Here is a 27218-nt window from a genome sequence, read left to right on the forward strand (position 1 = left end):
AATAAGTACTTGGTAGTGATGAAACTTCTTAAATCTACTCCATATCTTTATATAGAATAGAGTGTATACAATACAATGAAGTAATAAAAATGATGGTAGAGTTGATAATGTAGAACACAGTTTCTTGTGATGTTTTGCATGTACAGGCATCAAATATCCTTCAGTTTAATGCAGAACACTGTAAAAAAAAACACGCCAAAGCCACATACACTTTGTGATACCACAAAGCTTGAGATTTTTCCAATAGTGGGAAAATAGCTGAAGGTATCAATTGATGGATTTCTTCACCTTTTCTTCCCCCATCTCCCATATAAAATTTCATTTCTTATAGTCTTAGGATCTTATCCCCAGCCCAACAATGGAGCATGTGTCACTTACTGCTATGGAAGAAGAGAGAGCCACCTGACTTGATCACAGAAAGTAAGTCACTGAAGTTTCAGTAGCTGATTTAAATTTTAGACAGAAGATTCACATATGTAGTTGCAAAGTAAGCTTGGTCTCCAAAAGTAAGTTAAAAGTCCCAGTGAGCACAAAATCCTATGTGGAATTAACAAGATGAGAACACCAAATTTTCCTAAGTGTGGAACACCACCATCAGGAAATGCTCGGGCCTCGCACCAGACTTAAAGAATCAGAAGCTCTCCAGGTGATTCTGGAGTATGTTGAAGTTTGAGAATTAATACTAGGGTCAACCAGTGCCAGGGAAGCTAAAAGGCAGGGCACGTGTAGGACATAGGGTTTTTGTTACACCAGCATTATTAGTACACTCCTGGTGTAAAGATCCACAGACTTCAAGGATTAGATTTAAAAAGACATTTCACTGGTCAAATAACTTAGGCAACTGTGAACTATTAAAAAATATGGCACATAGACATTTACCATACCACTATAAATGTAAGATATAATGTTATGTGCAAAAAAAGTGATATATACAAATACTATAAAATATATACATGTATCTTTAAATATTAGTAGAAAATCAGACAATTGAAACATTCTTAACATTGATGACATCTAGAGAAAAAGAGTATGTTAGATAAATGGAGAGGGTAGTTTAAGCTCTAACTTGATAATCTTCTTTAACTGCCTTTTTCCCCAAAAACATTACTATTATAATACATATTTTTAAAGAAACTAAGAAGTCACAAATGAAATTAAATACAAATTCTTTTTGTGGCTAACAAGTGGCTCACAAACATTTACAGCTGTTGATTAAGTTCAATTGATTCATCACATGGAATATCTATCTTGGGAAGAATAGGTTTGTTACATTCTCTATCTTGCTGCAAGGCAACATGGCTCATCATATAAATCTCAGAATAGACCATGTAATTTGAAAAGGGAATCTACCAAAACTTTTTCTGTGTCTCTGTACTCAATACTAATATTTTATTTTCTAATACATTAACAAATTAATCAGCTACTCTTGAAGCATCTTTTCCATGGTACATTCAATGCACATTGATAGAATTCTTAAAAAATAAATAGGTTTTTGTAAGGGAGAGAAGGCCTAGACAAAAGCAGGTGGTACTGAATTAGAGCTGAAAATATTGTATGAACCCATGTTTAGCTTGATAATAGATACAGATAGATATATTTATATACATGGGTTAGTATACATACCTGTATTTTCTAGCTCTGTCAGCTGAGAGGGCCTAGAACCAACAATGTGCAACTAGCAACTGGTATGCCCAGCATCAGATCATGATTTGTCATACCATTCTCCAATAAAATGAACCAGGGCCCCTTGGAGAAATGGCTGGTGCAGGAACTGAGAAGGAAATACACACGACAGACCTGAAGTATCTTGCAGTGTTACAAAATATGAGGGAGTATCAAAGAGACAGAAGCCAAAGGCTGGTCTCTACCTCTGAAAGAGCTCGCAATGGCCAAAGCTGGAATAATTTGAACGTGGGCTACCTTTACTGACTTGTTTCCCAAGAGTAAGTATGGAAAGGGGGACAAATGTAACTTTATGTTAGAGAAACCTGGTAAACACTACCTCAGCCAGATGGTCATGGTTAACATCAGTGATAAGTCATGTTGACTGTATGTACCCTTGATATATGATAAGAATAGTATGCTACTTCTGTGGTCTTCCTCCCCCAAATCTATAACCCTAGTAAAACCTTGACAAAAACGGGACGTTCTACAAAAATAACAGATGAGATCTCCTCAAAATGACCAAGGAAAGTCTTAGAAGTTTACAGCCAAGAACAGCCTGAGGAGACTTGACAACTAAACATAATGAGCTGTCCTGAAGCAGCAACTACAATGATCTTGAGACAGGAACAAGCTCAGCATATCTGAGCAACAGAAAAGCCCATGAGGCTGGCCTACTGGGAGCAAGCAGGGAACTGATCAAGAAGGGGTCAGGGAAGCGGGACATAGCGGGTAACGCCTGTAATCCCAGCACTTTGGGAGGCCAAGGTGGGAGGATTACTTGAGCCCGAGAGTTCAAGACCAGTCTGTACAACATAGCAAGACCCCGTGTCTACAAAGAAGCCCAAAACAACAACAGCAGCAACAAAAACAAACAAACAAACAAAAATCGGGCATGTTGGCATGTGTCTGTAGTCCCAGCTGCTCAGAAGGCTGAGGTGGGAGGATCCCTTGAACCCAAGAGGTAAGACTAGAGTGAGCTATGATCACGCTACTACACTCCAGTCTGTGTGAGAGAGAAACCTGTTCTCAAAAAAAGATAGGGTCTGGGAGGCAGGGAGTGGTTCTTGACCCTCTGCACATTAGAGTCATTTGGGAAACTTTTCAAAAATACCAATGCCCAGAACAAGGGATGGCTTTAACTAGTCTGGATCGAAAACAAAGTACAGTTACACACAGTCACATGGCTTAATCTATACAAGGTATTATGGAGATGAAGTAAGACACAAGAATATAAACAGCAGTTCTGTTACATAAAGATCAAAACCAAGAAAAACCAAATGACATACTGTTTTAGGGGTACATATATATTGAAATCCCCCAAAAGCAAAGCTATGAATACAGCATTTAAGAAATTTAGCATAGCATTTTTTTCTCTTTTGATTTTTTTTAAATTTTAAGTTCTGGGATATATGTGCAGAATCTGCAGGTTTGTTATATAGGTATACATGTGCCACGGTGGTTTGCTGCACTTATCAACCCATCATCTAGGTTTTAAGTCCCACATGCATTAGGTATTTGTCCTAATGCTCTCCTTCCCCTTGTCTCCCACCCCCTGTGTTTTTCCCCTCCCTGTGTCCATGTGTTCTCATTGTTCAACTCCCACTTATGAGTGAGAACAAGCGTTGCTTGGTTTTCTGTTCCTGCGTTAGTTTGCTAAGAATGATAGCTTCCAGCTTTATCCATGTCCCTGCAAAGGAGATGATCTATTCTTTTTCGTGGCTGAATAGTATTCCATGGTATGTGTGTGCCACATTTTATTTAACCATGCATCATTGATGGGAATTTGGGTTGGTTCCAAGTCTTTGCTATTGTGAATAGTGCTGCAATAAACATATGTGTGTATGTGTCTTTATAGTAGAATGATTTATAATCCTCTGTGTATATACCCAGTAATGGGATTGCTGGGTCAAATGGTATTTCTGGTTCTAGATCCTTGAGGAATCGCCACACTGTCTTCCACAATGGTTGAACTAATTTACACTCCCACCAACAGTGTAAAAGCATTCCTATTTCTCCACATCCTCACCAGCAGCTGTTGTTTCCTGACTTTTTAATAATTGTTATTCTGATGGGTGTGAGATGGTATCTCATTGTGATTTTGATTTGCATTTCTCTAATGACCCATGTTATTGAGCTTTTTCTCATATATTTGTTGGCCACATAAATGTCTTTTAAGAATTGTCTGTTCATACCCTTTGCCCACTTTTTGATAGGGTTGTTAGTTTTTTTCCTTGTAAATTTAGCATAGTATTTCTTGAGAGGGATTCTAAGGGGTCTTGAAAGGTAAGTATAAAGATTCTTCCTAAACTGGATGCTGGCAATACAAATGTTCATTTAACATTAATATGTATTCTTTAAACTACAAATATATTATGTATATTATTTCATACAATGGAAGATTTCACAATTTAAGAACATTTAAAAATTAACCAAAATTTTAGTTCCCCAATAGTGCAATAATCAAAGTGGTAGGTTATTCTATTGTGCTTTCCACTGACATGATCCATATTTGCAAAGGAACAATCCTAAACCAATCCAGTGGAAGGTGGCTTGTGTGGTAAGGCATCTGGAATTACTAACAACCAACAGTGGAACCATGAGCACTTAGCTTAAAGATTAAGCTAAATGGGAATGTGAGAGGAGTCTTCAAATATAGAAAGAACTATCACGTGAAAGGAGAACCCAACTTAGTTTTGGAACTACAGTACATTTAGACCAATGGATTTCTGCAATTGGGAAGGAGACTTCAACTCTACATAATAAGAGATCTCTTTAAATGGGATGAGCAGTCAAGATTTGATCAACTTTTCCTTCAATGACATTGTTTAAATATAAGCTAGATGGCTATGCAGAAGAAACACTAAAAGAAGATTTTCGTTTTAGAATTAGTTTGGATGATCTTAGTAGTCAGCCTTGTGTCCTAGGCATTACTTATAAATGCATGTGCTAAATACATTGGTAAAATACCAGTTTTACTCACGATTGCACACAGTGGGCTGCGGTCAGAATCCACATTGGGTTGATGATGGCACCTCCACATTGGTAATCGCCTAGAAACCTCAGACCCACCTGCCATGGCCAACAGTGGGGGCAGGCTTCTTCCCCTCCTGCGATTCTTCTGGAAAGCCACTGGGGACTAAATGGAGGGATGCCACAGACATCTACAGTAAAGAAGATGAAATCAGTGACCCATAAGGTTGCAGTAATTTAGAACACATTTCTCCAATAGCTTGCCATAGTTAACAGTAGTGAGTCTCAAACATCAGATAGGCTTAATAATAATATTGACTCCCGAAACTCACCTCTGAAAAATCTGAATTTTTTTTTTTTTTTTTTTTTGAGACGGAGTCTTGCTCTGTCGCCCAGGCTGGAGTACAGTGGCCAGATCTCAGCTCACTGCAAGCTCCGCCCCCCGGGTTTACACCATTCTCCTGCCTCAGCCTCCCGAGTAGCTGAGACTACAGGTGCCCGCCACCTCGTCCGGCTAGTTTTTTGTATGAAAAGTCTGATTTTAAGAAGCCTGCCCAGGTGACTATGCTAGGCAGCCAGAATTTTAGGGACTGGCCCCCAGAATTTTATTTATTCATTTAGCAAAATTTATTTAGTGCTTGCCGTTTGCTAGGCACTGTTCTAGACATTGGTGATATATTATTGGTGGAATAGAACAGATGATACAAATACTGGCCCTCATGGATCTTACATTCTAGTAGGAAAGTTTCAAGTTTGTTAGGAGAGTACATAAGGTTCTTCATTATATCTTCTTGTTTTAGCTCTCATTCTCACAGTATGAATCCATGTACTAATCGTCAAACATATCAAATTTGCTCAGGCATCTAAATGCTGTTCTCTTATCAGGAGTTGGTGAGACCCATAGCCCAAGTGCTAACCTCCAGGAAGCCTTCTCCAACCCTCCAGCAAGAGGCAGATATTTTCTTCTCTGATAGCTCCTTATGCAACTTTCTATTCCAGTCCGTCAACTTAAACATATTCAATACATGCGTGTGGAATAATGAAGGATCATAGTATTTACCCAGATGCCTTAGAGCATAAGAAAATTAAAAGATGCCAGTGTGAATTTAAAATAAAAAAACCTTTGTTTTCTCCCTTTGCCCCACACTGACTATAGAAGTCATTTTAGATATTAAGTTTGTAGAGGAATAGACGAGGACAAAACATTGCTTTATACCCTTTTCTTCCTAACCTAAAGCTTATTTGTTCTTCCCTCTACTTATAAGTCTAACTATAAATCCAAATAGGACTCTGGACGTTTTACGAACCTAAATACAAGACTCATTCTTCTTCACTGTGGAGTTATAGCAAATATAAGATAAGGACTTTCAAAAGAGACATCTAGTTAATGAAGAAAAAAGATTAAACAATAATAACGTGTCGTCAACTCACCATGCAGAATAGCTTTTATAGTAGATACAGGATTGTTTTGGGGAGGTAATGTTGGTTCAATTTTGTTTAAAGACTCTGTAGAAGAAAACAAAATTTTAATTGAAAGTAATTAGAGAAGTTGCACTAACTGACCCCACTTGCTTACCTTGGTAAATCATAAAACTACTCTACTGTAGATCTTACTAACACAACCATTCATACACTAGATGCCAGATCCCAGAAATGTGATTTCTTGTATATCTCTTAATATCCCTGTGGCATCTGGCTCTTTTAAGTACTTCTTCCTTCCTTGGTTTCTTGATGTTAATCTCAAGGTTTTCCTTATATATTGATGGCTGTCTGTTTCCAATATGTCTTTTTTTCAGGATCTCATTTTTTAGCCTGAAAATATATTGCCAAGGTAATTTTCATTACTCTGTTTTTATTCATCTACATGTAGATGACTTCCAAATTTCTCTCTTCAATCTAAATCTCTTTCCTGAATCCTAACCTAAGACTTTTAGATATCCCCACTTGGATTTCCCACAAGCTAATATCTACACGTCTTAAATTGAACCAAGTGATTTTAAGAGTCAATATAGTCTTGTTCTTACATTTCTCTATCATCTAGTGGCTTCTACCATTCACCTCACCATTCAAGCTAGGATCCTGAAAATCATATTTGTGACGGTTAATACTGAGTATCAACTTGATTGGATTGAGGGATACAACTTGATTGGACTGAGGGATACAAAGTATTAATCCTGGGTGTGTCTGTGTGGGTGTTGCCAAAAGAATTTAACATTTGAGTCAGTGGGCTAGGGAAGGCAGATCCACCTTTAATCTGGTGGGCACAATCTAATCAGCTTCCAGATAATATAAAGCAGGCAGAAAAACATGTAAAGAGAGATGGGCCTAGCCTCCCAGCCTACATCTTTCTTCCATGCTGGATGCTTCCAGCCCTAGAACATTGGACTACAAGTTCTTCAGTTTTGGGACTCGGACTGGCTCTCCTTACTCCTCAGCTTGCAGATAGCCTACTGTGGGACCTTGTGATCATGTAACTTAATACTTACACACACACACACACACACACACACACACACACACGATCATGTAACTTACATGTGATCATGTAAGTTAATATTTAATAAATACACACACACATATATTAAATATTTACTTACATGATGTAATATTTAATAAACACACACACACACACACATATATATATGTGTGTGTGTGTGTGTGTGTGTGTCTAAGAGAACGCTGACTAATACAATACTGGACTTGGCTTCCTTCATATATTCCATCCCTGCAAGGGTATATATAATAAAAAAATATAGAATACATTATTTACAATGATTTTCTTAGTATTTTTCTTGCATATAAGTTCATTCATAATCTTCCAGATTACTCTGGAGTCAGAGAGACCAAGTTCTGACTCCATTTCTTGCCAGCTGTGCATCTTTGGGAACGTTACTTAACTTCTCAAAGCCTCAGTTCCCTCACTGGTGAGAGGAGAGCAATGCACATAGCTCCTATGTATGTAAGGAGGAATAAATGAGGTAATGCATGTGAAATGCTCAGTGAATACCTGCTACAGAGCAAATAATCAAATGTTAGCTAGCTATCCTATCACTCTGGCACTTATAATTTAATGCCTCATGTTCAACATGATCTCACTCCTGCCTTTCCTAATGTTCTCTCCAAAACTCAAAACATGTTGAGTTATTTGTAGTTTTCTTATCCATTCTCTTTTGTTAGGGTTTTTGCATATGATATTCTTTTTGTCTGAGTAGCGTGTACTTTATCTTCCAGAATGCCAGGATACCTATTAATTCTTCAAAACCCCCTAACTTGGTAAAACAGAGCCAGTCAATCTCATTTCTGAATTACCTTCTTTAATCCTAATTATCTTCTTTCTGTGTGTGGCATGTGGAATCTTTATGTTCCAGTGGATGCCATTTCTTGAGCATTACCTGAGGTGCTTCCTAAAGCACAGATTCCTGGGCCCCATCCCAGATCTACAGAATCTAGGTCTCTGGGGGTGGATCCAGAAATCTGCATTTTTGTTATGCTTACTGAGGGGATTGCTATCCTACATTTAGGCAAACACAGCTAAATAATCTTCCCTGTAACCATTTTCATAAGCAAAAGTCCATAAGTGCTTATACTCACCTGAGGGCAAAACGGTAAATCTAGCCTTGAAGCCTTGCAAACGATTTTTACCATCACTTTTAAAGTAAATCACCATCATGTTACTAGCACTGAATATTGAAGTGATGGTCAACATTCCACAAAGTTTAGCTGAAAAATTTTGGGAAAGTTTGATTTACAGTTATAATTTGAAAAAAAATCAGATTACCGAGTAAAATAATCACCCGATTTTCTAATCAACCACTTTAGTTTTCTCCAGCTTTTTTTTTGCATTTGTATGCATACCCTTACATCTCATGTGAGAATTAAATGTTAGTTTCACAATAACAATGCACTGTAATTTCAATTACACAGAAAAAGCTCTAAAATAAGGACATTTGATTTCCAGTATGCACGGAAACTCAACTGGTTATTACTTTGTAGACAATAAGAAGAGGTGAGTTAAAAATAATAAGAAAAAAACCACCCAAGTTGGTATATTCCTTTTTCCAAACAGGACATAAGCATACTTTATAAGAGAGGTAACACTCGAAGTCACTTTCATGGAAACCTCACACTATACAAGCACTGTTCTGCAGAATCATGGCATTGTGCTCTCACTAACCTGCCCTTAATGTCTAAATAAATATTCCAAGCCAATCTATAATCCTGGCCTCTAACCCACACAAACATCTAGCTGAAGGACAGATACTAGCTCCTACAAAAGTGGTTAGGGGGCTGGACGTTAAATCTTCAAACTCAGTAAATTGTTAGGTCACAACTAAAAGTGTATTTAAAGTTTTAAAAGTCTTAAAATTAATTGTTATACCTACATAGAAATTATAGGTTGTGGTTACTTTTCTTGGACACAAATATCAAAATATTAGCAACAGAAGGAATACAGAAAAAAGGAAGCTTTAAAATTTACCTTAAATAACTGCCAAAAATGTACTCACTGTTACCATTTTATCCTTTCTCTGGGGACTGCCTTTTCACTTTACATATAGTCTGAAACAATCTTTACATTTTGCACATTTCCATTAAAATGGAATGCAAATTAGTTGCTGGCTCATAGTTTTTTTTTTTTTTTTTTTTTTTTTGAGACGGAGTCTTGCTCTGTAGCCCAGGCTGGAGTGCAGTGGCGCGATCTCGGCTCACTACAGGCTCCGCCTCCCGGGTTCACACCATTCTCCTGCCTCAGCCTCCCGAGTATGGCTCATAGGTTTTAAAGCTAAAGTTGTATGGCATTCTGAGTTTCCAGAGCAAGAAATTCATATTCCCACTCTACCTATGGTATCCAAGGAAGTCAGTCCATGTTACAACTACTCTGATTAGTCTAACACTTTCATATTTGAAGGGTGAAGGCTACCTACCGAACTTGCGCTTTTCTTCAGAATCACCATAAATCACAACAGCATCATAAATACAGTTTGGACTAAGTTTGACAGTAAAGTCCTCAAATGTCAACTGTACAAATGAAACATAACCAGGGAAATGGTCAGAGAAGAGAGAAGCTTAAAGGGTTTACCTCTGCGTATTTAAAGGCTCTTTGTTATATCCTCATATGCTCTCACATAGAAGTGTAAATAATTGCAGTCTCTTTGAAGGGCAATTTGGCAATGACTACCACGTTTAAATGTGCAAACCCTTTGACCTAGCAAGTCTACTTCTGGGAATCATACATATCCACATGTGTCCAAAGACACTGGCAGATATTCATGGCATCACGGCTGGTATGACCAAAGACTGGAAACTCAATAAACATCTGTTAATAGGGAACTGGTTTAATGTGTTCTGAAATATCATACAATATGCAGTTATTAAAAAGAGTTCTGTGGGCTCATCTGGAAAGATCTTTGAGATATTTTTCAGTGAACAAGGCATTGCCAAGTAGCATAAGTACACACACACACACACACACACACACAAGTAAATGCTCAAAATAGGATACACACACACGCACACACACACACACAAGTAAATGCTCAAGGACACTAGTAAGTTATCAGTGTTTGTCTCCAGGGGTAGAATGGGAATCTGATGAGGAGCCTTACTTTTCATTGTATATACTTTTAAACCACTGAACGTTTTCAAAACCACACACACAGATCTCTTTTCAGAGTTTAAAAAAAAAAAAAAAAAAAAAAAAAGCATATGGCTAAAAGAAGCTCCTAGTCATAATAGCAATTTAACAATCCAGATGAATTAAGTTCTGCCTAACTAAGGTAACTGTATCCTCTATGAGGTAGAGTGATTCCTCAGTTGCCTACCTTTATAATGTGTTTCTCTGGAGCACGAATGAACTGCTGACACCTTATGTTACTGGGATACAAATCAGGATACTTGGCAGAGTGATTTGTCCCTTCTACCAATATAGCCACATTTCCACAACCTGACCCTGTGGAAGCATTGGGGAAATTCAAAGTGAATGGCCAAAGGCATTTCCTCCTCCTCTTCCCCACCCACATCAAGGGAAAATGGCAGGGAATTAAATACCTGAAACACTCACCTGCGTCTGAGTTCTGTATGGCAGTAAAGGTAAGCTCAAGGCCACGGCCACTGTCTTCTGTATCAGAAACAAATGGAACCGTGGTCTCACTGGTCTCTGTCAGCAATGGTAAGGGCAATATATTTCCACAGATCTTACCTTAAAAGAAGTGAAGGAAAGTGAAATAACATGACTAAAGAGTGGTGGCAACGTATCCATGTTTGTTTTGTTTTCCATCATCTTCCATGAGATCTCTGGTCTAAACACACTAAACTATTTAATGGCCCTTTGATCATTCAACATTCCCTGCTTCAGTGACTTTGCTATTCCAGTTGCCTTCTCACCCCCCAGTCTGTCATGTTCAAATTCTACTCATTCTTCAGGGCCTAACTCAAAATTCAGCTTCCCGAAAAACTCTACCAGACAACCACTCGAAATAAGAGCTACCTTTTTTGAATCAGCACAGCACATTCCCTGTTCTAATGGTATTTCCAACTTTGTGTTACATGTTTGATTACCTCAAACTACAACTTATTTGGGCAGAGAGTGCTTTTTCTCGAAAAATGTCCAGTACCTGGTATGGTATCCCACATATAGTTAATTTTTAACAAATGATTGGTTGAAAGAATAATTACTGTGTAAATAGCAGGCCTGAGCATGAAATAATTTAGACAATAAATATTATAACCCCTAGTACAGTACTTTGTCTATAGCTTCCTGTCACATATGTGTGAAGAGACATTTGTCCTAACCATTGACCTTATAGAGATCTAGAGATCCAGGTCTATACCAGCTCTAGAGAGCTTCTATCATAGTTAACACAGAGTATTTCAACAAAGTTAGATATATTGCTTATGTTTATATAGCTTATAAGAGGTACTCAATAAAAGAAATTGAATGACATGAAATGATCATTTGTGTTATGAGAAGGAAATTATATCAAACAATGTGAAGTTCAAAGTGTATGTGTAAACAGATACACCTCTAAAAGCTAATAGAGATTATCTCTAGGTGACAGGGTTATGAATGGTTTATATTTTTTTCCTTTGGCTCATCTGTATTTATCAAATTTGGTAAACATGTACCCACTTTTGTGATAAAAATAATAAAAAAAATTGCCTCAAAAGGAAGTTTTCTGACAACTGTGACATCAATTGCATTCAACACTGTTATTGAACTTGAGAGAGAAATGTGGGATCTGGTTCCTAATTTAGAAAAACACTGAAGAGAATAGTCAGTGTGCTGACCACTGTCTCCACTCTTCCTATCCTCCCCTTAACCCTTCTAGAAGGGAACAGTGTGCAAGATGAGATCATTGCCCTTGGTACAATAAAAGAAATTTTATTTTTTATTTTTATTGTTTTAAGTAAAGTGAAAGAAAGTTTATTAGGAAAGTAAAGGATTAAATAATGGCTACTCCATAGGCAGAGCAGCCAGAAATTTTATTTTACATCCTTTAGTATCTCTTTGGTCTTTCAGATACTCTAAAATGATAAATAAAAACAAATGTAACATACTTACTAATAAGCACTCCATCGCTTGATTGTAAAGATACATAGTCATGATCACATCCAACTGGCTTTTCCATGTCTAAACTTGTAAATTTTATCAGGATTATTTTATCCTTTGGTACCATTATTTTCCAAACATATAAGCTGGGATAGGGGAAGGTGAAGAAAATATAACAAATGGCAGAATCAGATTTGATAAATAAAATCTAACACCCGTGCTTTGTCTCACAACTCAACAACAATACAATTTTATAGAATACTAGAAGATAAAAGGCAATGGAACATTGTGAGAAAAATTTGTGCTCAAATTGATAACATTTATCTGACAAATAGATGAGTATTAATTGGAGAATGACCAGAAAACACCCCTTAAATTTCATTTAGTTATGAAATGCTAGAATTTTGATCTATAAATTGAAGAAACCTAAGATTCATCTGAGTTATTCACCTAATTAAAATTCATACTATTCATCCAGAGGTTGAATTATGATTCTCATGAATTATGAATTGACCATGCAGTGTTTGCTAACCTTAAACAGCCACATATTCCGAAGTCATCCTAAGTCACAGTCCCTGAGTTAAAATGTCATCTCTCTAACTCCCAGTAAGGTCAGCTGTGACTTTTCACTAACATTTTTAAAAGCATATCTAAACTTGAGAGAGTACGAAAATAATCCCTTACCTTTATTTTCATACATAAATTTATTATTCAAGAAAATAAATCCTAGTGGGCCATAAATCCTAGCTTCTTCCATGTCTCACCTTCACCTGAATGCAAAGCAATCTTACCTAGAATCTAACATGTTCGAATTAACTCTTTCCAAAATTCAGCAGTCTTTACCTTAGACCTGTTAACAGCCTCACTGCCCTTTACTAATAAGGACTTTAGGAATTAGTCAAGTCTTTTATGCCCAGGTTCCAAAAAGCAAACACTAATAATTTTTTTTTCTTTTTCTTTTTTTTTTTTTTTTTTACCAGACATCTCCTTAACTGGAATCCCTCCCTCCCTCCCTCCCTCCCTCCCTCCCTCCCTCCCTCCCTCCCTCCCTCCCTCCCTTCCTTCCAGTCTCACTCTATTACTCAGGCTGGAATGCAGTGGTGCAATATCAGCTCACTGCAACCTACACCTCCCAGGTTCAAGCGATTCTTCTGCCTCAGCCTCCCAAGTAGCTGAGACTACAAGCATGCACCACCATGCCCAGCTAATTTATGTATTTTTAGTAGAGACACGGTTTCACCATATTGGCCAGGCTGGTCCTGATCTCATGATCTGCCCACCTCGGCTTCCCAAAGTGTTGGGATTACAGACCTGAGCCACCGTGCCCAGCCGGAAACTCTTTACTTTAGTGTTTTTCTATCCAAGTCCATCATCCTGAATATAGATGTAAAAATAAGCTGTCTAAAATATTATAAAGCTCACTTGCCAAGCACTTCAATGGAAAAAAGCACTCCAAATCCATCATCCTTTTTGAGATTCATTACATCTCTCTGAGGTAGGCAGGAGAGAAATTATCCCTCTGTTTCCAAATGGGAAACCTGGCATTGATAATAAAAGATTCATCACGTCTCTTGTATAAGTGGAACTGTTTAGGCTTTATGACTTCAAAGGCCGGTACTTTCTCAAATTGTTCCATCATCAAATTATTTTCGGCCTCAAAATCTCTAGCTCAAAGATGAAAAATAGGTTTCAAATCTATGCCAACTTTGATTTATTATTAGTGATTGCTGTTTTTTTTTTTTTTTTTTTGAGACGGAGTCTCGCTCTGTCGCCCAGGCTGGAGTGCAGTGGCGCGATCTCGGCTCACTGCAAGCTCCGCCTCCCGGGTTCACGCCATTCTCCTGCCTCAGCCTCCCGAGTAGCTGGGACTACAGGCGCCCACAAACGCGCCCGGCTAATTTTTTGTATTTTTAGTAGAGACGGGTTTTCACCGTGGTCTCGATCTCCTGACCTTGTGATCCGCCCGCCTCGGCCTCCCAAAGTGCTGGGATTACAGGCGTGAGCCACCGCGCCCGGCGTGATTGCTGTTTTAAAAGGATTTTGAGGTCTGGTCAAGTTAAGTGAGAGAGGGGTCCCCAAACAAACCATTGATTTATTAATTCAAATAATCTATAGAACATTAATTATGTGACAGGTACTGATCTAGGCTCTGAGAAATGCAATATCTCCCATGGGTATGAAAGGAAGGAGGGCAACCTGGATGGTATCTGTCATTTCTGAGAATCTAGCTACCACCTACCAGAATACAGAGAGGCTTGGAGGGACTGTGTAACTCTCTCCTTTATATTATCTCTGTCTGCCTTATGATTTCCTAGTTAGCTCCAGTTGGAATTTACAAAACCCTTTCAGTATCTAAGGCTACTCAGCATGCTGAAGAAGTCACTAACTGTGCAAATTGGCCCTATACCTCATTTCTAAAACACAATTTTCCCACATTTTCACATTCTAAAATTAGAATGCATCTTACAAAGGAGTCTTACGATTTCTGTAGACCTGAATTGAAAGAGTTCTTCCGGGCAGTATCTGTATACACTTCTGTCAGTCACATTGCACACTATCAACTTCACAGTGCCAAATTTTTCTGCTTGACGTGCTTTGGCCTATACTTGAGGTGTGAATTTAGATGATAGATCTGCACGAGTATTAACCTGTGGTTCAAATTCTTGAAGAATTTTTTACCTCTCCCTACAGCTAGTGCCAAGGTTGAGGCATGTAACTTTCCGTGTGGGTGGGTTTACACCTTGTTTAGCCTTACACTGAAGATAGTCTTTGGTGACTCAGCCTTATATGAACCTATCTTGGGAATTTTGTTTTCTCCTATTGAAGCTGTATTTTACAATGAATTTTTTGTCTTGATTTATTGAAATATAGTATAAATAGATGCTAAAACTAATTGGATTTTACTGCTATTGAAAGTCTTATTAATCTCTGGTTGACTCCTTACTTTAGTCCCTATAAACTATTTAATATCTTAGCTATTTTATCTCTACTTCATCTTCTAAAGTTGAAGCAATTAAAATCTCGTGTGATAACTAAGACATCCAGTGTAAATTCCTTCAACTTTCTTATAGATTACCTTCTTTGTTGCTTTCCCAGAAAAGGAATTATTCTGCCCTCTTCTCAATGCCAAACCTTCTTTATTTGTTGTGTTCTCTGAAAGCTTACTTCACATTTCTATGTGTTTCCTATGACTCTTAACTCTCACTCTCTGTCCGTAAGCACAGTTGAGTCTACTTTATCAAAACAAAAAAAAAATGCCTCTCTTGACTCTACTGTCTAAAAGCCACCGCCCCAACGTTTGCATCTCAGACAACAGTTCTATTCTTCCAATAGCTCAGGTTAAAAACCCTTAGTTTACTCATATGGGGATCTCATTCTCCCTCAAAACCCAAATTGTCAACTCATCAGCAAATCCTACAGCCCTACCACTCTTCACCACCTCTACAAATGTAGTCAAAGCTAGATTTTTACCTGGATGATTGCATCATCTTTTACCTGCACTATTGCAGTAGTTGGTCTCCCAGCTTGTGGTCTTGCCTGCCTACAGTCTATTTGCAACCCAGTAATAAAAGTGGTCTTTTTGAAATGTGTCAGATCATGATCTTCCTCTGTTCAAAATCCTCCAATGGCTCTCTATCTCCCTTACAGAAAAATTCAAAGTTCTCTTCATGCCCTGTAAGTCCGAAATAATTTGGCCACATTGCCCTTCTCCAGCCACTCAGCTCTGGTTCTCTGCTCTCTGTGCTGTTCCCCAAGTATATCAAATGTATTATTGTCTCACACCTACCATTCCTTCTGCCTGGAGTGTTCCTTTCCAAAATGATCATATAATTTCCGCCCTTGCTTTATCCAAGTCTTTTTTTCCAAGTGTCATCTTTATATTGTGGTCTTCTCTAACCACCCTCTCTGATATTGTATACTCTCATTCTCCACCTCCCTTTCTTGCCTTATTTTTTGGTATAGCATTTACTACCTTCTACTATTATATGTAACATTTAAAAATTATCCCATTTCCACCTTCTAACTTGCCCCACAAAGGCAAGCATTTTCGTGTGTTTCATTCACTGCTGTATCTCTAGCACCTAAGACGGTGTTTTACACATCCTAAGGGTTCAATAAAAATGTGTTGATTATTTGGGATACTAAATTTTCAACAGTCACTTAACCCATTATGAATATGACTTTTGATCCTACAGTTCTGCTCAGTTCAAGAAGTTTGAGTTTCCATATGCAATGGCATTTGATTTGATTTTTACTTCTACAATAACCCTCCTTTTCTTGAAACATTTTCTTGCAGAGATCTCTGAAATGCTTAATTGTCTAAGTTGAGTCTCTGTGTTTGAGGGTAAGTAGGCTGCCATCTGCATGTCTCTTACCCAATATACAAATACTTTGCTCAAATATCCACTTATCAAGTGCATTGATTACTTCCTGAAGCAGGCTAGTTAATTTCAGAAATGACTCAAACAAGAAATGACTTCATATTGAATTGAACTCTGCCTTCTAACTTCTACTCAGTAATCTTAGTTTTCAGCTCTGCAATCATTCAGAATAAGTCAAATTCTGCTTCTTTAGTAGCCTCAAAGACAAATCAAGACACTTCCTTCCTCCTCTTCAGTCTTCTCTGTATCAAAAAATATTATGGTTCCCACAACCATATCTCGCAAAACATTGTTCTAAATATTTTTCCCATCTTGGTCATTGTCCTTCAGACAAATTCTGGCTTATCAATCTCTCTGTCTAAAGATTGTACCCTAGAGGTCCCTTCCCTGAGACTCTAATAAAATAGTTTCTTAAACTCTTGTTCTAAATATTATTCCAATAGCTTAAGCAAAGGTGGCAAAAGCTTTATTGGCATTCTATCATCACAAGTTTGCCTGAGACAAAGTCAGTTTAGACCATTAAGCCTTTTAAATTATGAGCTGAAATTAAGCCACATCTTTTCTATCTGTACTTGAAATAAATATTTATATTCATTTTACATTAGTTCTGAAAGTTATAATCTTTCCATCATTTTAGTTTTAGCATACCCATTGACTGTAGCATACGGTCTAATCTCGCTGCATGGAACTTAAGGTCCTTTGCAATTAAGTCCCGATCATCCTTTCCATCCTCATCATCCACTGCTACCCCAGTTCCCATTCACATTGTTGTCCAGTCACAGTGGGATACTCAGAACCCAAACAACCCTAATCTTCCCCACCTCCTTGACATTGCTTATACCTAATTCCCTTGGCCTAGAATGACCTCTTTCCTGCTTCTCCATCTGTTGAAATCTTCAGTATTAGAACCACCAAAGACCTCATGAGCTATAAAATCATAACTATCCTTCAACGCCTCATTTCAATGCCATCTTTTCCATTATAACATTTATATCTCTCCCCACACTTCTAACCACTCTACATGCACCTTAAAAACCACACCAAAGACAATTAGTCTCTATTTTTTTGTAGTGTGCACATTCTTGGATGTGTGGATTATAAAGCTTATTTCCTCTTGTTTTGTAGTATAGTTATTTTTGTCTAGCTCTTTTTACCAGATTATAAACTTGTAGAACTGTTATCTTTGAAGTACACTATTCAATTCTCAGTACAATTTTAAGAACGAATTTAGATCACTTAAGAAAATGAGATACTTGCAGAACAATTTTCTAAAACTTAAAGATATTTTTAGCTATATTTAGATATATTTTAGAGGACAGGGTATGTAGAAAATTTGTAAAAAGATACTAAAGCTTATAGGACATGAACTATTTTCCATCTTCTAGGTGATGCTAAGCAAAATATTACCATGATTATAGAAATAAATGTGACAGAATTAATCACTAAATCCCATAGCAATGTCATTACCAGATGCTATCAGTATTACATATTTGAATACATCAATTCAAGCAAACTTTAGTTTAATAACTATTCAGGTTGATGATTTACATTAATGAGTAAATATTCACCAACCTAAAAATATCAGATGAAACATATACTTTTATATTAGAACTGGAAATACTAGATAAAATTGCCAAAATAAACCAGGTATGGTGGCATGTCCCTGTAATCCCTACTACTTAGTAGGCTGGGGTGGGACGATCCCTTGAGCCTAGGAGTTCAAGCCCAACCTGGGCAACATAGGGAGACCCTATCTAAAAAAAAAAAAAAAAATTTGCCAAAGTGGAGTCTTTTAAACTGTCCCATTTTGTGGGAGGAAACGCCCCAGGAATCACGCCTATGTGGGATACATACCAATTATGACAATAGTAATCTCCTTTGGAATGGGGGTAACGAATCTTCCCATTTTCTCCAAATAACACTGTCCCCTGAGGTTTACAATCTTCAAAAACACAGGAAAGAAGTCAATCATTTTCCTCACCCATAGATAACATTTCAAAATGATCCAGAGGCCAGCCTGAAGCTGTACAATTTATATTATTCATTTCATTGATATTTATGGGAATGCAAATATTTTTAGAGGCTATGATTTAGACGTTGTATTTGCAAACAGACTTTAAAAACATTTCTGAATTCACCATAATTTGAATCAAAATAGAAACTTTTTAAAACACTTCTTCAGATGTAATATTTATCCAACTTTCCCATCTCTTTCTAGGCTGTCTTGGGTAAGGTTAAACACCTTCCTCTAAAGATGCTAAAGTACAATTTGGGAAGCTGAGGCGGGTGCATCACTTGAGGTCAGGAGTTTGAGACTAAGCCTGGCCAACATTAGTCAGGTGTGGTGGTCCATGCCTGTAGTCCCAGCTACTCAGGAGACTGAGGCAGGAGAATTGCTTGAACCCAGGAGGCAGAGTGCATGCCACTGCACTCCAGCCTGGGTGGCAGAACAAGACTCAATCTTGAAAAAAAAAAAGAAGATCCTAAATAAGCTGGGTGCAGTGTTTCATGCCTGTAATCCCAGCACCAGCACTTTGGAAGGCCGAGGTGGGTGGATCATCTGAGGTCAGGAGTTCAAGACCAGCCTGGTCAACATGGTGAAATCCTGTCTCTACTAAAAATACAAAAATTAGCTGGGCGTGCTGGCAGGTGCCGGTAGTCCTGGCTACTTGGGAGGCTGAGGCAGGAGAATTGCTTGAACCCAGGAGGCGGAGGTTACAGTGAGCAGAGACTGCTTGCCACTGTACTTCAGCCTGGGTGACAGAGTGAGACTCCATCTCTAAATAAATAAATGGATAAAACTTTTAGTAATGGCATGGAAAGTCTCCCTCATTTACTCAAAAGCTTTAGATGCCAGGGTTAGGTTTTAAACGTTGGTGCCTACATATGAATATGGGAGGGGCGTTTAAAGTTTACATTCGAAAATTTAAATAAAACTCAGATTGTGAATATGGTACAACCCTTCTGTTTACTTTCCTCTGATGACTCTTTTCAAGTCAGCTTCCTTCTTTAATTAGAACCACACATACCCTCTCCTCTCTGGCTTCCGTTCACTTCTTGGACAGAACTCAGGGCCTTTGTTATATACCTCGGACCCACTTTTGAGATGGGTTGGCCCTGATCCAAACCTGTAGAAGGTATGAGGAGTTAGTGTCTTTTCCAATAATAATCACTTAAATAAAACATTTTTAACAAGGTGACGTTAAAGACTATTAAGAATTGTAACTTCTACTAAAATCAATGCAGAGGGAATCTTTTTCTCAGAGTGAGTGATCCACTATGTCTTTTAAAAAAGGTTAAAGGACTATGTGGAAGCAGAAAGTAATTTATTTGATTTGTTGGTTAGTGTGGTTTAAAAAATAAAATACGAAATATTCAATTCTCTGATTTTTAAGGTTAAGAAAACTGAATTTAACTCTATTTCCAAAGCATAGCCAGTTCTGGAAAGAGATAGGGAAGATGAACTGGAAAAAAAAAAAGGCAAACAGAGGATGAGAAGCTTAGAAGATTATCCTACGGAAGCATTATTTAAATAAATCACTTATCACATTCCGATGTTCATTTCACTGGGATTAACCATTAATGTCTGATTTCATTGCTCTTGTAAAATCTCATTGTTACCATTTACCTTTGTTCAGGGCTTTTAAATCTTATCAACTTTCCCTTCCAGGTGATCAAAATGGAATATAATTGCTACCAGAAGAGAATTGCTCCCCTGCAGTAGAGCAGTGAAGAGGACTTTTACATCTAAGACCAAAGAAGAGTCTGCGGCAGTTCGAGGAAGTGCTGGCCTGTGGTTGGATCCACAGCACCACTTCTAAAAGCCCTCAGTCAGGTGGCTGCCCTTGGACTGCCATGAGAAAGGGATGGAGGATGGAGAGAGCACTATGTTCTGGGGTTCTGGGTCTTGTCATTTTAAAAAATACTTGGTTCCTACATTGAACTGCTTGTTCCGGAAAGCTGTGTTCTCTCAGGCCCCTTTCATTCTGCAGAGGACAGGTTTGGTATCTCCAGGCCCACATTTTCCTAATTTAGATTTTAGTGTCCCAGAGCCAAATTAACTCTCCAAGGCCTCCCTCATCTTTTCACTGTTGCCAAGTAAGTTAACAAGGTTGAGCGGGCAAAGTGGGAGATGAGTGATTTATTTTTAGTATTCTTAAGTAGTACAGAGAAAAACTGTGCCAACTGAAAAAATGAAGAAAGACGCCGGGCGCGGTGGCTCAAGCCTGTAATCCCAGCACTTTGGGAGGCCGAGACGGGCGGATCACGAGGTCAGGAGATTGAGACCATCCTGGCTAACGCGGGGAAACCCCGTCTCTACTAAAAAATAGAAAAAACTAGCTGGGTGAGGGCGGGTGCCTGTAGTCCCAGCTACTCGGGAGGCTGAGGCAGGAGAATGGCGTGAACCCGGGAGGCGGAGCTTGCAGTGAGCTGAGATCCGGCCACTGCACTCCAGCCTGGGCGACAGAGCGAGACTCCGTCTCAAAAAAAAAAAAAGAAGAAGAAAGAATCCCCTAATGAGTCTATTCTCAAGGTCTGTTAATAAAATCTCATAAATGCAAAAACGCATTTCATGAAAATTTTATACAGGGATTTGGTTTGTTCAAGTTATATTGACAGATTTCTATACTCAGGGTTTCAGAGACACAAGTATCTACATTGGACTAAGAATTTAAAACCAGCCTTATTCTTGCTTTGTTCTAAAGCTTACTTCTGATAATATCGCAACATAGCAGAGTAACTACCCTTGAGTTAGGATGAGATGAGGAAGAAAGAATTCACCTACCTGTGAACAGGTTCTGAGTGATAAAATCCATCAACTCAGACACTTTGGAGAAAATGACAAGTGATGCCTTCATATGGTTATTTCTCAGAGGAGCTGAATCTCCAGCACAACCGACTACCCAGGAAGTTATCCCAGCAAGAATCCAGATTCCACCACCTCTTCTACAAACCAGTGGTCCTCCAGAGTCCCTCTTTCATGGTACAAAAAAAGAGAAAATTTGAAAATAGCCACAGTGTAAAATATTTAATCATTTCCGCAAACATCAGCACTCATCACAAAGTGAAAAAGAGGTAGAGGCAAAGAAGTCCACTAGTCATCGTCCATCAACTTTTTGTTTATCCATTTTCTTGTGTCCTTATCGTTAGTTTCAAGGCACAATCTTTTAATCAAGATAAAATCTCTTTATACCTATTGACTGCAATCTTGTCAGGTTAACACTTTTTCTTCCTCTTTTTTTTTTTTTCCACTACCATGTACATTCTAAAAATTGTTGGAAGGGAGGTAGTATAGATAGATGCTTCTACTATAGCTTGTCACCTGGAATTGCAGGAAAGCCTAGGTCATCTTCCAGTCCTATAGAGCATCAGTGAATAGATCCCCCAAGATAGATCAAGGCCTCAAGGCTTTACGAACAGAAAGCCTGGGCCAGGCGCATGGTTCACACCTGTAATCCCAGAACTTTGGGAGGCAGAGATGGTGTATCACCTGAGGTCACGAGTTCAAGACCAGCCTGACCAACATGGTGAAACCCTGTCTCTACTAAAAATACAAAAAGATTAGCTGGGCGTGGTGGCGGGTGCCTATAATCCCAACTACTCAGGAGGCTGAGGCAGGAGAATCGCTTGAACCTGGGAGGCAGAGGTCGCAGTGAGCCAAGATGGTGCCATTGCACTCCAGCAGCCTGGGCAAGAGAGTGAGATTCTGTCTCCAAAAAAAAAAAAAAAAAAAAGGAAAGCCTGGGAAACCTAATTTTATCCAGGGGATATATGTAAAGGACCACACTGGCTCTTATCCTACAGAATAAAGAACCCAAGGTTTTAGGATTGCATCTTCAATAACATTCTAGAATCTATACCACTTTAAGACTCTGTTTCAGACAACTTTTTGTCAGATTAAACTCTTCTCAAAAGGTGTAGAGGGTTTCATCCAAAAAAGGATTGCCTATAATGAATGCAGATAACAAAAAGCACCTTTAACCTATCTGTTTTCCAATTTAGAAAGTGGCATAAGTGTAAGTTTCAGTCTCCTCCCTCCCAAACTCCTGTCATTGCCTCTAAGAAAAACTCAAAAATCTTTCCAACAGATAATTTCAGACAGCTTCCCTCAACATTTTCAAGCTGCTTTTTGGCAAAGAATAATGACTCCTTAGTGCTCCACCTTAAAAGAGAAGATAATTTACTTGGAAGACCTATCTAAAACTTAAAACTCCTGTGTTTCAAAAATTGGTCTCCTTGTCCCCTCTAAATATCTTGTGAAGATTGGTATTCATTGTGAAGTTGTGTCAGTCTTGGGAGATTGTGGTCATTCCCAATATCTCTTACACAACTGTGACCAAAGCTATGTATCTTCGGTCAAATTTTATGCAAATATGTTCTGCACCAATGGAAAAACATTCCACAATGCTTAACAACATGTGAAATGAATTCATAGCTGGACCTAATAAGATTGTGAAAGTGGTCATCTTGCTTGATTCCATTAGGTTGGACACGTTCAAACTAATCCCTTTTCCCAACCCCCCAAAATAAAAGAAGTGTAGGAGTAGGAATGGATGTGGAGACAGGAAATAATTCTTTCTGCTTAGGTCAAGTACACTTTTTCAGTAGAAATCAGATGAAAAGATGAAGGGAAAAGGAATTTTGACACAGTAACAGAAGAAACAGGAGCTTCTTTTGCAGAAAGGCAGAATCTACTTTCACCCACATGTTGGTAAACAACTAGGCTGGTTTACACTTTTGTACCTGGCAGGCGTTCACTGCCCCATCAGGGAAGCCGGCACACAGCATGGTCCTTCCCAGGGGAGGGAGGTTCATGCTCTTGAGCACAATATTACATGCTCTGTCATCCATGATGGGAAGTTCCATTTCTTGTAGGACATTTGAATATTCTGATGCTGCAGAGAGAGGACAGATAAGTTAGTACACAATATCCTCATGGAAACAAATTAATGAGAAGTCTACAAGTTTAGAACTATTTCAAACAGATTTTTAACCACATGTAGAAGTAAAATTGTTTTTAGGTGTGAATCATATTCACTTCTAAACATCAGATACATGGCAGAGGACATTTTAAAAATATTCAGCAGATTTTTAAGGTAACATAGGCAATTGTACAATTGTGGCTTCTCTAAACAAATGCTTAAATGTTTCCCCAACAGAGGAAAACTTTGGTCAATACAGAAATGTTTTACAACAATCATTTTTTTTTTGAGACAAGGTGTCCCTCTGTCACTCAGGCTGGAGTGCAATGGTACAGTCAAGGCTCACTGTAGCCTCAACCTCCTGGGAGCAAGTGATTCTCTCACCTCAGTTTCCCAAGTAGCTGGGACTACAGGCATGCCACCATGGTTTGCTAATTTTTAATTTGTGTGTGTGTGTGTGTGTGTGTGTGTGTGTGTGTGCGTAGACAAGGTCTTCCTATGCTATCCAGGCTGGTCTTCAACTGCTGGGCTCCCATCCTCCTGCCTTGGCCTTCCAAAGTGCTAGAATTAGAGGCGTGAGTCACTGCACCCTGCCTAAAATTCCTTATAAAATAAAAAATCACAATGTATTTTTGTCAAGCTTTGAGGTTGACAAATAAAAATTGTATTTATTCAAGGAGTACAAAGTGATGTTTTAGTATATGTATACATTGTAAAATGATTACCACAATCATGCTGATTAACATTACATCACCTCACAGAGTTAACTTTTTTGTAGTGAGAATACTTAACATTTACCCTCTTAGCAAATTTCAAGTATTCAATATACTAACTATAGTTCCCATGCAGTATATTGGATTTCCAGGACTTACTTGTCATACAATTCCACATTTACACCCTTTGAACAACATCTTCCCTTTTCTTTCACTCTCAAATCCATGGTATTTACTCTTCTACTTTTTGTTTCTGAGTCTCACTTTTTTAAAAAGTCACAATATTAAAGACAAAGAAACTTAACTGTTATTACTATTTCCTGATCATCCTTTTGCCTTATACCTCCTCATCTATCACAGCTCTATCCAGCTTCCTTTATCTGCCATACCTAACCAAATTGGCAGCAGCAGGAGTGATATGAATAGCCTTTTAAGAAGTATAAGCCTTTTGATGCTGAGGATAACCAGAAATCCTCATTGTGTCAGAAATTAGGGATAAAAAATGATAAATGTACTACTCATGGTCAAGAAAATTATTTCTGCTTCCCCTGGACATACAGAGATCTGGAAGAAGTATTAAGTCGTTTTGATGTCCCTTACTCTTGGAAATCTTGCCCCATCCACTGGACAAGCAAATAATTCCTGGTTCAACTTTATCATCACTGTCAGGAAGACAGATTGGCTGAACAGCAGTTCCTGAGAAAGCAACAACAAAGGCATGAGGTTCATGGATAAATATGCCGTGTTGAATATATTTGGAAAAGTGAAATCTATTGATTTTATGGTTTCTACACTTTCTTCCTAAATGTAATGGTGACATATTTTAAGTTTTGCCCCCCCCATAAAAACTGTTTTGTATTTATAGAAATTTAGAGAAATGCATAAAAAGTAAAACAAGGAAAAACATAAGGCCAATTGTTCTGCACACCACCATGAGCCCCCCAATCTACTAACATTTTAGACTATGGCTTTGTTTTGAAAGGAGAGTTTTTCACTCGACAGCTGTTGAGCACAAATCCAGAGGAATTAGCCAGGCCTCTGCCTTTGAGAGATTGAATTGATCTTTAAGATCCTAGAAATTTACCTGGCCATGAGAGGAGCTGTAAAGAACCTGGGAAATTTAGAAAAAATATAGATAATTGTGGGGAGAAACCTGTAATTTAAGAGAAAGTGGCTGAGGATTGATCACAATTGATATCCAAATCTTTAGCAAAAAGCTCAGTAACTCCAACTATGATACAAAAAATAATTTTAGATCTAGACATGTGCTGAAAATGTAGCACACTAAAAACAAAGAATGGATCTCAAAAAAATCTAGAAGGAAAAAAACATATTACCAAAAAGGAATGTTATTGATTTCTCAACAGCAGTAAGTGAATGTTAGAAGATAGTAGAACAAGATGGTCAAATTATCATGTGGCAAGCACTCTTTTACATCTCAATGAATGAACAGAAAGAAAAATATTTCTGTCTTGGTAGAACCTACATGAGTGTGTATATTTGTGTTTGTGTGTTGGGTGAAGGGAGAAGAAACAAATAGCAAATATAATACATTGTTCAGTGGTAAATAAATGCTATGGAAAATAATAGGATAAAGGAGATTAGTCTGGAGATTAGGGAGAATGGCATGGAAGGAGTCATTTCAAATATGATGATCATGGAAAGTCTCATTGAGCAGGTGACATCTGAGTAAAGTCTTGAAGCTGAGGAAAGGAATCATGCAGTTATCTGGGTAGAAGTCATTTGATGAAGAAATACTCCTTGCTGCAGGATCATGCATACATGTTTAGCGGACAGTGGGAGGCCAGGATGACTGCAGCAGATTAAGTAAGTTTCATAAAAAAAATAAACAAATCAGAGGTTAGATGTAGGACTAGGAAAGAGGGTATGTCAGATAATAATGACATTGATTTTCATCTAAATGTAATAGAGAACCATTGAAGTTGTTTGAATGGGGTGATATAATCTGATTTACCTATTAAAAAGTATCATTCTGGCCACTGGGTTAATAACAAACATTAGGAAGACAGAAGCAGCAGCTTGAGTAAATTTCAGAGACCATTAAAATTAACCCAGGCAAGAAATGATGGTAGTATTGCCTGGAACAAGATAGCAAAAGCGTGAAGTGAGTGAGGAAGAAGCAACAGGATTTTCTGACTCATTGGATGTACAGTGTCAGAGAAGGAAGAATCAAGGATGAATCTAAAGTTTTTTGGATTTAGAAGTTTAAATTATTGATCCTGGATGAGATCACTAAGAGAATGAGCCCAACTAGAGAATAAGATGTCCAGGGTTGAGCCTGGGCATTCCAACAATATGAAGTCAAGGAAAAGAGGAAGAATCATCATAGAAGACTAAGAAAGGGTACAATAGGGTAGGAGAATAACTAATGAATTCCCAGAATTCAAGTGAAGAAAATATTTCCAAGAACATATGAGCAATTCTGCTAAAAACTCTCATCCAGAAATATGGGAATTGAGAAGTTACTTTGAATTTAGCAACATAGAGGTCATTAGTGACTGTGACAAGACCAAATTTATGGAACAGTGGAGTGAAAGTCTGATCCACTTAAATGTGGAACAGACATCTTAACCTAATACATCCAGCTATGAGAACTGAGGAAACGAAATTGACATAACAAGCATAGATGGCTCTTAGTAGAGATTTTCTATAAAGGAAAGAAAAGATGGGGCCATAGTTTCCTCTTATATACACTTACGGTTTGAGTTATTCTCAGTATTTTGATCATCTACTATCTCCTGACATTCACTTACTGCTGTTGAGAAATCAATAACATTCCATTTTTGGTAACGTGTCTTTTTCCTTCTAGATTCTTTTGGGGTCCTTTCCTTTAGTGTGCTACATTTTTGCACATGTCTAGATATATAATTATTTTTTGTATCATAGTTGGAGTTACTAAACTTTTTAAATCTAAAGATTTGGATATCAATTATGATCAATCCTCAGCCACTTTCTCTTAAATTACAGTCACTCTCCACCAATATCCATAGTCTTTCTA

General features: G+C 38.0%; 1 protein-coding gene across 1 annotated transcript in view; it reads right to left on the bottom strand.

Moving 5' to 3' along the window:
- OVCH1 (ovochymase 1) overlaps positions 1 to 27218 on the bottom strand; it is a 54856-nt gene that overhangs the window by 23409 nt on the left and 4229 nt on the right. The window contains exons 5-16 of the mRNA XM_045364933.3: positions 24800 to 24895; positions 23308 to 23459; positions 21350 to 21539; positions 19593 to 19691; positions 18418 to 18505; positions 12194 to 12327; positions 10694 to 10831; positions 10455 to 10582; positions 9558 to 9651; positions 8227 to 8355; positions 6067 to 6141; positions 4646 to 4826 (exon numbers count right to left, since the gene is read on the bottom strand). Of these exons, the coding sequence (XP_045220868.2) occupies positions 4646 to 4826; positions 6067 to 6141; positions 8227 to 8355; positions 9558 to 9651; positions 10455 to 10582; positions 10694 to 10831; positions 12194 to 12327; positions 18418 to 18505; positions 19593 to 19691; positions 21350 to 21539; positions 23308 to 23459; positions 24800 to 24895 (1504 nt within the window). The remainder of the gene's footprint in view (positions 1 to 4645; positions 4827 to 6066; positions 6142 to 8226; positions 8356 to 9557; positions 9652 to 10454; positions 10583 to 10693; positions 10832 to 12193; positions 12328 to 18417; positions 18506 to 19592; positions 19692 to 21349; positions 21540 to 23307; positions 23460 to 24799; positions 24896 to 27218) is intronic.

The sequence above is a fragment of the Macaca fascicularis genome, chromosome 11, assembly GCF_037993035.2.
Source record: "Macaca fascicularis isolate 582-1 chromosome 11, T2T-MFA8v1.1".
Taxonomy (NCBI): Eukaryota; Metazoa; Chordata; class Mammalia; order Primates; family Cercopithecidae; genus Macaca; species Macaca fascicularis.